The sequence below is a fragment of the Carlito syrichta genome, unplaced genomic scaffold, assembly GCF_000164805.1.
Source record: "Carlito syrichta isolate Samal-C Ts95f unplaced genomic scaffold, Tarsius_syrichta-2.0.1 Scaffold315335, whole genome shotgun sequence".
In the NCBI taxonomy this organism is placed as follows: domain Eukaryota; kingdom Metazoa; phylum Chordata; class Mammalia; order Primates; family Tarsiidae; genus Carlito; species Carlito syrichta.
Window position 1 is genome coordinate 43497 of NW_007259431.1, and position 12049 is coordinate 55545.

The window sequence follows — 12049 nt, forward strand, 5'->3', positions numbered from 1 at the left end:
ACTAGGAACTAGCTGATGTTTTTCCCAAATAAAATGTATTTTACAAGGGCTAGAGACTTGTCTCTAATCACTCGTTTGAACTGTGAACAGGCACCTATGTGGTTGCATCCGTAACTTATCTGCATGAACATCATGTGCTATACATGCGGAATTCTTACGCAGTGTTTAAGAGGAAGCGGCTGTGCCAGGGCTGCCGCCCAGCCAGCAGAGCTGCGGTCCGGAGGGCCCCGCGTGGCCCGAGCTCTCCGCCTCCCCCGCCCGCCAGCCCGAGGCCGCCCAAGCCCGGCCCGCGGCCCCAGCAGCAGCGCCGTGGCCGGGTGGAACGCCCACATCCGCAGCCTCATGGCGGACGGGACCTGTCACGACGCGGCCATCGCGGGCCATAAGGGCTCGCCCTCCTTCTGGGCCACCGGCCCCGGAAAAACCTTCGTCACGCCAGCTGAGGTCGTTGTCCTGGCTGGCAGAGACCGGTCAAGTGTCTTCGTGAATGGGCTGACACTTGGGGGCCAGAAATGTTCTGTGATCCGGGACTCACTGCTGCAGGATGGGGACTGGACGGTGGATCTTCGCCCCAAGAGCACCAGCGGAGCCCCCACCTTCAATGTCACTGTCACCATGACTGCCAAGACGCTAGTGCTGCTGATGGGCAAAGAAGGTGTCCATGGCAGTTTGATCAACAAGAAATGTCATGAAATGGCCTCCCACCTGCGGTGTTCCCAGGACTAACCTCGGCTGCCCCTTTCCCACACTCCCACGGCTTTTGCACCCCCTCCCATGCACACATGCACCATTTTCATTTTGGGGGCCATTACCCGACGCCCTTTATTGCTGCCAAAACCACATGGGCTGGGGGCAGGGGCTGGATCAACTGACACCTCCCCCTACCCATACCCTTCCTGTGTGTGGTTGGAAAACCTTTTTGTTTTTGGGGGTTCTTTTTTTTCTGAATAAAAAAGATTCTACTAACAACAACAAAATATCATTAAGAGGCTCTTATTTGTGAAGTCTCTTCTAATTTTTTTTTTTTGGTGTGGGGTGGGTGGTTCACCTTCCCTGAAGAAAAAATCACATCAAAAGCCATAATGAAATTGTCAAAATTAATGACATCAATTATGTAAACTGTGACGCATATGTCTGAGTACTGGCTCCAACTGTCCTATCCTTGTCTCATATTTTGGTCAGGTTAGACCTGGCCAGGTAGACAGGTAAGCAGAATCTTCCTTTCCTTGTGAGCAGAAAATCTCAACATTCCCATTGTAGTTACACTTACCACATTGCTTTGTAACTGCTTCCTTGCCAATCTCCCCTATGAGAGGGTTCCTCGAGGATAAGGGTGGTCTTATTCTCCTTACATGCCTACCACACCATTGAGCTCGGTGAAAGCTACTGAAGGAAGGGGTATAGAACAGATGCTACTTAGGATTAAATGAAGCTAGACTGGCAGCATTCGCTCATGTCTTAGTTTCCTTTGGCCCCTTCTTTTGAAGTTGTGCATGTAGTTGTGCTTTCTTTCTGCACTGAGAAAGGGTCAAAAGGCAGAGGAGAGATGAGCTTCAAAAACAACCACCTACCTCCCAAAGTAACAATGAAACATACAAGTATTGGGAAATGGTCTTCCTGAATAAGGTAGTCAGCTGGCCTCCCACAGAGTAAATCAGGTCTGTTCCTGTCTTTTTGTATCCAGAGGGAAGAATTCATTTTTGTCGCTGCTTCTCCAGTCCTACTTGGTGGATTCACATGTGCGATGATTAACACTTCTGCAGACTAGCCTATTATTCATGAGTTATGACAGTCACTTCTGCATGCGAACCTGTTATAATATGCAAAAAGAAGATTATGAGACTTGCCAGGACCCAAGTCATCCATAATCTAAGACTGTGCTACACTCAAATCTGAACCTGTCTCTCCTTGTCACAGGCCACACATTAATACCTCTTAAGAATAAGAGGTATCTCTTGCTCCAAGAATGATTTTTTCTTTTTGAGTTGGAGTCTCATTCTTGTTGCCCAGGCTGGAGTGCAGCAGCATGTTCACGGTCATCGCAGCCTCCACCTGCTGGACTTAGACGATCCTTCCACCTCAGTCTTCCAAGTAGCTGGGACTACAGACACTGGCCACCATGCCCAGCTAGTTTGTGTGTGTGTGTGATTTATTGTCGAGATGAGGTCTCACCAAGTTGCCCAGGCTGGTCTTGAACCCCCAGGCTCAGGCAATCCTCTCGCCTTGGTCTCCCAAAGTGCTGGGATTACAGGCTGAGCCACAGCACCTGGCCTCCAAGAACATTTTATAGGAACACTAACAAAGTGTTGGTGTTTCTTGTTCCTACTGCTACATGTATGTGGGAGACTGGGTATGTTGACTGTGGCACTTACCATTGTAATAATATGGTAATGTGCTTGCTTCCCCCACTGGATAGTGAGTTTCTCAAAGGCCAGGGCTGAATATTAACTTTCCTTAAGGCCGTTCAACACAGTATATGGCCCAAGACAGGCCCTCTAAAAATATCTGATAGCATGAACTCTTTGATGAAGAGGGAGCAAGTAGAAATTTATGCTCCTGTGGGTACAAATCATTCTGGAATTCCAGTTACCACTCTAACCCCAATACGCCTTTTACCCTCTCAGCACCCTCCAAATCCAAAATGGCAAATGGAAAACAAGGTCAAAATTGAGTCATACCAGTTGAGGTTGGGAGTGTGGATAAGGGTGAATAACCTAAAAACAAAGGAAAAGACCAAGGTTGAAGTTTGCTCTTATGGTACATTTGGTTGAATTAGAAAAAGCCCCCCTTCCTCAGAGCGATGAAACCTGACAACAAGGCAGGTGGATTGCCACATGAATAACAGGCCATATTTCAGTCCCAAGTGCCTAACTCAGCTGGTGCCCTGTGTAGGAAGTGGCTTGTACAAAACCTATGTGGTGGCCCTGAGAAGAACTCCTGCTTTAGTTTTCTTTACAAATAGCCTTAACCTAAAAATCTTAAGAGTTTCCTGAAGAATCTCCAATAATACTTAAAGCTTATCTGTGGTCTCTTGTTTTGCACTTGTTTGGTCTACAGGTCACAATGATTTTGGTGTGAAGCAAAAAGTGGGCCAGAAATGAGATTCAAAACTACTTTTTCAAATCACTTCAACTGTCCTCCAAGTAGCCCTTCAGGTCCTTGGCATCTTCAAACTCTGCTATCCTTATGTGTTCATGACCCTCAAATAAAGTTCTTCTCTAAACTACCAATACATACCAGAGATTTGTTCCTCCAAGCTTAAGCTGATTCAGAGTCAAAATCAAGATGAAGGCTCTCAAATCCCAAAAAACAATGCTCACCTTTGTTTGCCAGAGACCGATATCAGTTAACTGACATCATGCCACCAGCTATTTCCATGTCTACTTTCCATTGGTTTCTTGCCAACCTTTTGCTCTGATTGGCTATGTACATTAGCCCCACCCCCAAGCCAGAAGAAGCCAACTGATCTGGTTCTGGGGAAGCTTGCATTCTTAATGCTCAAGTTGTGTATACACCCACATCTGTCTTAACTGATTTTCTTTGCCTCACATGATAACTAAAAAGGTCAGCGATATTAACCATGTAGACAAAATCTCTATGTTTTTAAAATACTGTGCACTCTATTTTTCTTACACCTACTCTATCTGGTTCAACCCTAACCTTCTTCAACACTATCCCATTTCCCCTCTGACTCTTTTTCAGTTTTTTCCATTCTCTTTTTCTACCTCTCCTTCCTTTTCAGTGTTTCTCATTCCCTTTTTCCTCCCTAACTCCTATCTGTCATTGGGTTTGGTCCTTAATTTGAAGGAACAATGCTCACCCATTCTTCGTGGGAGGACAAATGCATCCCAAATTCTGTGACACCTAACTTATATGATATTTTTTGCCTCAAATCTAATCACTAAATCACAGTATAGATATTACACAAATGAACACTAATTATCAATTGGTGGATTACTTTCAAGGAAGAGTTACTTTATGGCAATAACATTCTACTCTCTTGTTCCTATGCCACACTTATCAAGGTTGCTGCATATCCTCTTCCGCAGGGCATCAAGGAGAACATCATAGTAGTAAGATTACTAAATTTATCATCAATCTTCTTCCTCCCTATGTGTTAAGAAAACTTTAAATGAAAGTCTCAGTTCCTACTTGGCATGCTCATGGCCACTCCAGCCTCAACCTGCTGGGCTCAGGTGATCCTTCAGCCTCAGCCTTCCAAGTAGCTGGAACTACAGGCACATGCCACCACGCCCGGTTAATTTTTGATTTGTTGTAGAGATGAGGTCTCACCAAGTTACCCAGGCTGGTCTCAAACCTGTGGTGGGATCAGGCAATCCTCTCACCTCAGCTTCCCAAAGTGCCGAGATTATAGGTGTGAGCCACCATGCCCACCCCATCCTGTCTGTACTTAACTAACCTAATTACCAACTTCACTACTTCCTCTCATTTTCATCTTCAATTTATCTATACTGGTGTCACCTTGATTTCTCTGACTATTAAGTCTGATTCTCCCTTCAGCTGCACTGCCTCAGATCAATGTGAATAATGCCCTCCAGGTTCTATCCAATACCTATCCCACTGCTGTCCCCTCAGGCTCATTTGGCTCACCTAAACCCCACAGGTAAGACTCTTGTGGTTTTAAGGTTTGAAAATTCAGATTCTCCATGGCTCTTAGAAAAGTTCTCATACTTCAGGAAAACTTGGACAAAATTCATAGTCTGCTCTAGCGTACATACAATTCTGAGAGCTAGAGATAGCACATAAATAAAATACAGAGATGATAACATTTCTCTACATTACAATCTTTCCCACTGAGCTTTTTAAAAAGTAATAATTAAAATGTATTTCACTATTTTTGGTAAAGCCAACTGAAGTAGACTTTGGTAACTCTGGGAGTTGATGGCCGAGGGTTTCCCAGCGTATTTTCCCCAACCCCATCTTCTAAAAATAGACAGTACTCTGTGACTGAGATAGGCACCTAACATAGGTGGCTTAGTCATAGGTCCCCAACCCCCAACATTATGATTGGCTCAGGGGTGGGCACAGGACTCAGACAACACCAATCAGATGTTTCCTTAGAATGGTATATACCATGATTGGGAGACAGGTGTTCTCTCTCCATCTGCCTTCAGCTGTGATGACTGCTCAGAATAGCTAGGGACCACCTTCCTCAGAATAGCTAGGGACCACCTTCCCTGCATGGAGAAAGCCCATCTCAAGTCTAAAAGGCTCTATGAGGCACCAACGTAGATATTCCTGAGGTCTTAACAAACGACCTTAAAATCCCACCCTGGATTTTATCTTTTCTCAGAAGCCATTTCTTAGTTTGAAAACTTTTTGCCATCTAGAAAGGATAAAAACAAGAAGCCATTTTATTTTCAAAGCCAGTAAATATTGGCTGTTTTAGATGTTCTCTAAATCTTATTTGAAAGCTGAAATGCTACTAATGCTACTTTTCAGCTTATCTGTCCCCTCTCACAATTGAGTAGAAGTAAGGTGGCACATGAACACTCAGTCTGGAAATATCCTTAGCAGGATTATTGCATTTACTACTTAGATAACAAGTGTGGCCAACCTTATCACCATCTCATTATAGCTGCCCCTTTTCTCCAGCTTCCAATAACATTTTCTTCTCTTTTCTATAAACTCCCACTAACAATCTCCTAGTGAACCTTAATACGCCTGGGTAGGCCAGGCTCAGTGGCTCAGCCTGTAATTCCACCACTTTGGGAGGCCAAGGAGAGTGGATTGCGTGAGTTCATGGGTTCAAGACCCACCCGGGCAACTTGGCGAGACCTCTTCCCTACAATATATCAAAAATTAGCTGGGCAGGGTAGCGCATGACTGTAGTTGCAGCTACTTGGAAGGCTGAGGCAGAAGGATCGTCAGAGAAGCCCAGCAGGTCGAGGCTGTGGTGGCCGGGAGAGTGCCACTGCATTCCAGTCTGGGCGGCAGAGTGAGACTCCAACTCAAAAAAAAAAAGAGGCCTGCATACACACTGCTTGAAGGATTGTGGGTTTTCATTCACACTGTCTCCCAGGCCTTTCTGGCCTCTGCCTACTATCCAGTCCCAAAGACAATGCCACCTATTCTTGATTTTGTTATGCTAGCTTCTCACTTCCAGGTTTCAAAACTTGTGTGTTACATATTGCTGTGTAACATACAAACACAAAACCAAGTGCTTTAAGCGACAATCATTTATTTAGTTCACAAATCTACAGCTTTTGCAGGGTTCAGAAGAGAAGGTTTGTGTCCACTCCATACAACAGCAGCTGGGGTGCCGTGGCTGGAGGATCCACTTCCAAAAAGCTCACTCATATGGCTGGTAAATTGGAAATGACTGCTGGTTGGAGCTTAGTAGGGCTGTGGGGTGGGGCCTCAGTTCCTCCAAGTGGATCTCTCCAGAGGATGGTTTCAAACACAAATATCCCAAGAAAGAGCATCTCTCCTAGTTAGGCAGAGGCTGCATCATCTTTTATAATCTAGCCTTGGAAATCTCATAGAATCACTTCCCCTCTAGTGACAGGCCTGCCCAGATTTGAAAGGAGAGAACAGAGACCTACCTTTCTCTGTGAAAAATGTCATGACCACATCGTAAGAAGAGTACGTAGGATGGTAGATGTGGTCATCTTGGAAAATATAATCCACTACATATTACATTGAACATGAGGGCAACTGTTAGTCCTTTATAATTTGTTAATCTAATTAGCATCACGTTAACCTAAATACCAGCCTGCCTGCTTTAACTTAATCTATAGCAGTAGTTCTAAAAGGCTGGAACATAGGCCAGTTCTGACTCATGACAAAATTTCCATCATATGCGGCAAAATGAGAATAATAAATATAACATATAGGTCTATAATAAAACTCAATTTATTCAATTTAAAGGATAGAGGCTTATACTGAGATCACATCTTCCCTTCTTTTCTGATGTTAAAATGTCTTTTATTAAAAGATAGTAATATAGTAAGTAGTTTTATTACTGATGTTATATCAATCCCCTCCCTTTATTATTATTATTTTTTTTTTACATTTTTCTGGTCAACGAAATACAAAAGTCTAAACAACTAGTGTCTAAAAGTCATTGTAACATCGAATTTAGCCTTTGATTAACTATTTCTCAAATAACATGGAGGATTTCTTGGTTTACTAGTACGTACTTTGAAATAATAAATACTCTCTGGATGTTCAGAAAAAGTCATGCAGCTGCCTATGTAATAGCTCACACTTGAAGCATGAAAACATTTGAACTATTCTGTGAATACCAGGGTACCAAAAAAATGTATACACATTTTAAAAGATGTTAGCTATGTATTACTTTTCGTGCATCATAATCAGAAGTGTCTGGACACTTTGAGCACCTCTTATAATTGCTGAAGTCAAATGTGACTTGTATTCATCTTGTTATGACAGTTTTTTTCTTTCTTAAAATGTGCATACATTTTTGGCACCCTCTGTATATCTGTAATTCAATGCAACAATAGTAACATGAAGTACTACAACTCTCAAAATGGACTAAAATGATATATCTATAAATGTTCAGATCCTCACATCAAAGGAATCTTTGACATGAGGAATCCGTTGGTAATCACTATGCTTATATGGCTAAAAAAAGCTGCGATATTTAAGATGAAGGCTTAGAAAATAGAAGGTCAGAGGAGGAAATGGACATCGTGTCATAATGTTGGGTGTGTGTGTGGCTTGTCTGTGTGAGGAGTAGGAGCTAAAACAGGCAAGACATGAAGATAAGATTCAGGAGTCATTTCTATAAAGGTGAACAAGCTTACAAATGAATGAAGAGGCAATACATTTATGTAAAGGTAGTACTAAAAGAGAATTCATTCAATTATTTACTATCTGATGAACTCTTTAAGTATGAGGAAAATAAGACAAAATCCCTACCCTCAAAAAGTTCACAATTCACTTGGAGAGATAAACATCTAAGCAATTAAATAGAATACAGTAGGAGGCTATTGGGACTCTGGGATCCCTAAAGAGGAAAGATTCACTCTTCATAATATTAGGGATAGGGAAGATCATCGGGTAGAAAATTACAGATTGTTTTGCCAAGGATCAAGACTGAATTTTGAGACGTTCCCACAGCTGGGGACAAGATGAAGTGCAGGAGCTGGTGAAGAAGTGAGAAAGCAGTGTTAAGGAAGTAGAAGAATCATGATTAGTACAAAGGTGCCAATACAAGAAAATTTCAAAATATAGTCTCAGCAAATGTATAAAGCATTTTAAGATAAGGATTGAGAGATGAATAAGGAGGGGAAAAGAGGTTTATTTTATACTAAAGAGTCTCCAAAACTGCCTCCATCTTATTTTAGGAATCTTTGAAGTAAGATCCAAGAATCCCTCCCTCATCAGGGACACACGCCTGGAAGGTACTATTGTAATCAAGGTCAAGGCTCAGAAAATACAGAGTTAGAGTAGAAACAACAAAACTGCACCTGGCCTCTTCCTGAATTATTGCAGTTCTTAAGAACACTGGCCTTCTCACAACATAGTACATTAAGAGAATGGAGTAAACACGACTCTAAGCAGCCACTGGGTCTACCAGAGCAGGGTGAGTTATGGCACTGTTCTTTTGCTTAAACACAAATAAAACTGAAGTGCTCATACATCAAAAAGTTCTCAAAACTTAAAATTTTGGGAGACAATTAAAACAAGGTTATCTCAAAACCATGGTTGAGAAAGTGTCAACTTAGAAAGTCTTATTGAATTACTTCCTTCTTTTCCTTCTCCTCATAATGAAAAACTAACTTTCAGGATAGGACAAAGAAGGGAAAGTTATAAGAGTAAGGAATAAATGCTTTAAAAAATTTTTCTTTTCTATAAAATGTTTCCACAAAGTCACAAAGTAATATTAACAGAAGTTTCAAAAGTTGATTAAATAAACTAGAAAAAAGGACTTTCCACACCCCCAATATGAAACCAAATGTGATGTTTAAAAGTTAGGAAATATAAAGCAGTACAGGAGGAAGTATCATGGAGTCCATCTACAATATCTATGTGACCAAATCTACAAAGCAGGAGAAATCTTCTAAATATAAAACTACATTTAGTTCATTAATTTAAAGGTAGAAGAAAGTTAAGGATAAATAGGGAGGTTACTAGGAGATATATCCCTCCTTACAGGTGAATTTTAGTTTGCACATAAAAAGGGCGGTAACCAGAGACCCTGATCCAAGCAATTCTTAATATCTCCTTGCTCCAGAATATCATTCCATAAGATTTCCTTTTTTGAGAGGGAGAACAAATTTTTCCTCTGGAAATAGCCAAATATGTCTTTTTTATGGAATGCCTGAATTACACAGAAAATTATTAGATTCTCTAAGTAGTTATTAAAGCCTCCATATAGTGAGAGATTTACCAGCAAGTGCTCTCCCAAGGACAGCATAAAACTCATAGGGCTGCACTTGGAGGTAGAGGATGACAGAAAAACTGGACAACAGCACACTGAGCAGGAAAACAAAACAAGGTGACATATTGTTGTACTTAGGTACTTTTAAAAGTTCCACACATATTTCCTTGATTTCAGTTGGCATGAATAGGTTTGTCTTTCAGATACTACAAGAAAAGGCAGGCTTTTACAAAATATTTGTTCAATAGAAGGTATAATCTTGACTTTTCTTCTGACCATGGCTTAGGTTATAGATTTGGCACTTTTTACTTGACCTGAAACAGATTTTAAAATTACATTTAATTAGCTTGCAATGAGAAACAAAATGAAACTAGTTTTTAAAACAATGGACATGGAATAAGTCAGAATGTTCCAGCCTACACCAGCCATTAATTAAACACTGATGTTGCTGACATGTCAATTCAAATATTCTCTCCTTTTTTTTTTTTCATATTTAAAGCTGTAAGGTCACATTTTCCATATAATCAGTACTAATGTTTCTAGTTTTGCCATCAACTAGAGTATCTTTGAATAAACTGTGAAACTCTCTTATCTTCACATTTATCATTGTACAATGAGGCATCATTTCAGAGGCTCCATCCAGACCCAACGTTGTGTGTGATGAAGACGCTTAGAGGGAATGTGATAGAGGGGATGCAGGGAGAGAGAAGGAGGGACAGACGGAGCACTGTTAGCCCAAGAAAACGGTAGGAGTGCAGCAGATGGAAATGATGGTATAATCCAAAATTCAAGTCTTAGGCTGGGTTCAGTGGTACTGGTAGTCCAGCTACTTTGTAGGCTAAGGCAGGGGGATTGTTTGAGCCCAGGAGTTCAAGTTCAGTCTGAGCAATATAGCGATAACCCATCTTTTAGAAAAATATTTTAAAAATAAAGCAAAACACATAATCTTAAAAAACAAAAAATAATTCAGGTCTCAATCACCTTACCCCTAGATTATACTGTTCTCATTTTCTCTAGTTTCCTCTCCCTCCAACCCATTTTACAAAAAAAGCCAAATTATTCTCTCCTACCCTAAAGTCTTTTAATGGCCTCCCACTGCCCAGAAGATAAAGCCCAAATGTCTAAGCTTACAATTCAGTAGTTTTCATGAAATGATAACACATTAAATTTGCAATTGTGTTTTCTACTGTACCTTACACAGACTCAACTACAGTCAGCTAGATGAGTACTGGCTACTTCCTGATTCCCACATTTGGACCTTTCATCATCATATTGTGCTTTCCTAAGAATTTCCTTTTACTCTGGCTACCAGGCAATTCCTCTGTCTTCGTGATGATTTCTCTTTATATTTAGTCTTCTCTGCGCCTATACGGCAATCAGTTCATCTTTTGAGGCATATATGCTTTATTCACACACTAGGTGGTGGGCCCCTTAAAGACTGGTCCAGTCTAAAGCCTCTGTACCTAGGAGAATGCTATGTGTATGCACCATAGATATCAGTCATAAATGGCAAGGGATATTCTGTCACACTACCTAACTAGGTTAAGTATCTTAAGCTTTTAAAACCCACAACCTCTTTTGATAAACACTAGATAGCCACAAGATAGCCACAAGCAATAGAATACAACTGGACCTCTGTCTAATACCATATATAAAAAATAACTCAAAATGGATCACAGAACTAAATGTTAGGGCTAAATCTACAAAACTCTTAGAAGAAAACATACGATTAAATCTTGGTGACCTTGGATTAGGCAATGAGTTCTTAGATATGGCATGGAAATCACAAGCAACAAAGGAAAAATAGACAAATTGGATTCAATCAAGATAAATTCTTTTGTGTTTCAAAAGATGTAATTAAGAAAATGTAAAGACAATCTACAGAATGGGAGGAAATATCAGATGCATATTTCTGATAAGGGACTAGGATCCAGAACACATAAAGAAGTCATACAACTAAACAATAAAAGATAACTTAACTTAAAAATGGACAAATAGATATTTCTCCAAAAAAACACACAAATGGACAGTAAACACACAAAAAGATGCTTAACATTATTAGTAATTAGAGAAATGCAAATCAGAATACATTAAGATACCACATCACACCTATTCGGATGGCTAAAGTTTTTTTTACAAGACAGGGACAAACATTAACAAGAATATGGAGAAATTGGAATTCTTGTATACTGCTGGTGGCAATATAAAATGGAAAACAGTTTGGCAGTTCTTCAAAGGTTAGACATCCAGTTACCATATAACCTAGCAATATACCAAATAAAAATGAAAACATGTGGCCACACAAAAAATTTGTACACAACAGTTCATTGCAGCCTTATTTATAATAGCCAAAAAGAGTAGAAATCCAAATGCCCATCGACTGATGAATAGATTAAATTTGTATCCATACAATGGAATATTATTCCACCATAAAATGAAATGAAATGCTGGTACATGTTACAACATGGATGAACACTGAAAAGTGAACCTTGCTATGTGACAGAAGTCAGACACAAAAGGCAACACATATTGTATGATTTTATTTATGAAATGTTCAGAGCAGGCAAACCCACAGAGAAAGAAAGTAGATTCATGGTTGCCAGGATTCAGGAGAGTGAGGAATGGGAAGTGACTGCTAACAGGTACAATGTTTCTTTTGGGGGTGGCAAAATGTTCTAA

At 40.5% G+C, this 12049-nt stretch overlaps 1 protein-coding gene and 1 pseudogene across 1 annotated transcript in view; one reads left to right on the top strand and one right to left on the bottom strand.

Annotated features, from left to right (window-relative positions):
- Positions 1 to 1698, bottom strand: part of LOC103275135 (sodium/hydrogen exchanger 11-like) — a gene marked incomplete at its 3' end in the record, with an annotated part of 44199 nt that extends 42501 nt beyond the window's left edge. The window contains exon 1 of the mRNA XM_008072550.1: positions 1572 to 1698. Coding sequence (XP_008070741.1) covers positions 1572 to 1698 — 127 coding nt within the window. The remainder of the gene's footprint in view (positions 1 to 1571) is intronic.
- LOC103275134 lies at positions 124 to 726 on the top strand (annotated as a pseudogene).
- Positions 1699 to 12049: the final 10351 nt, after the last annotated feature.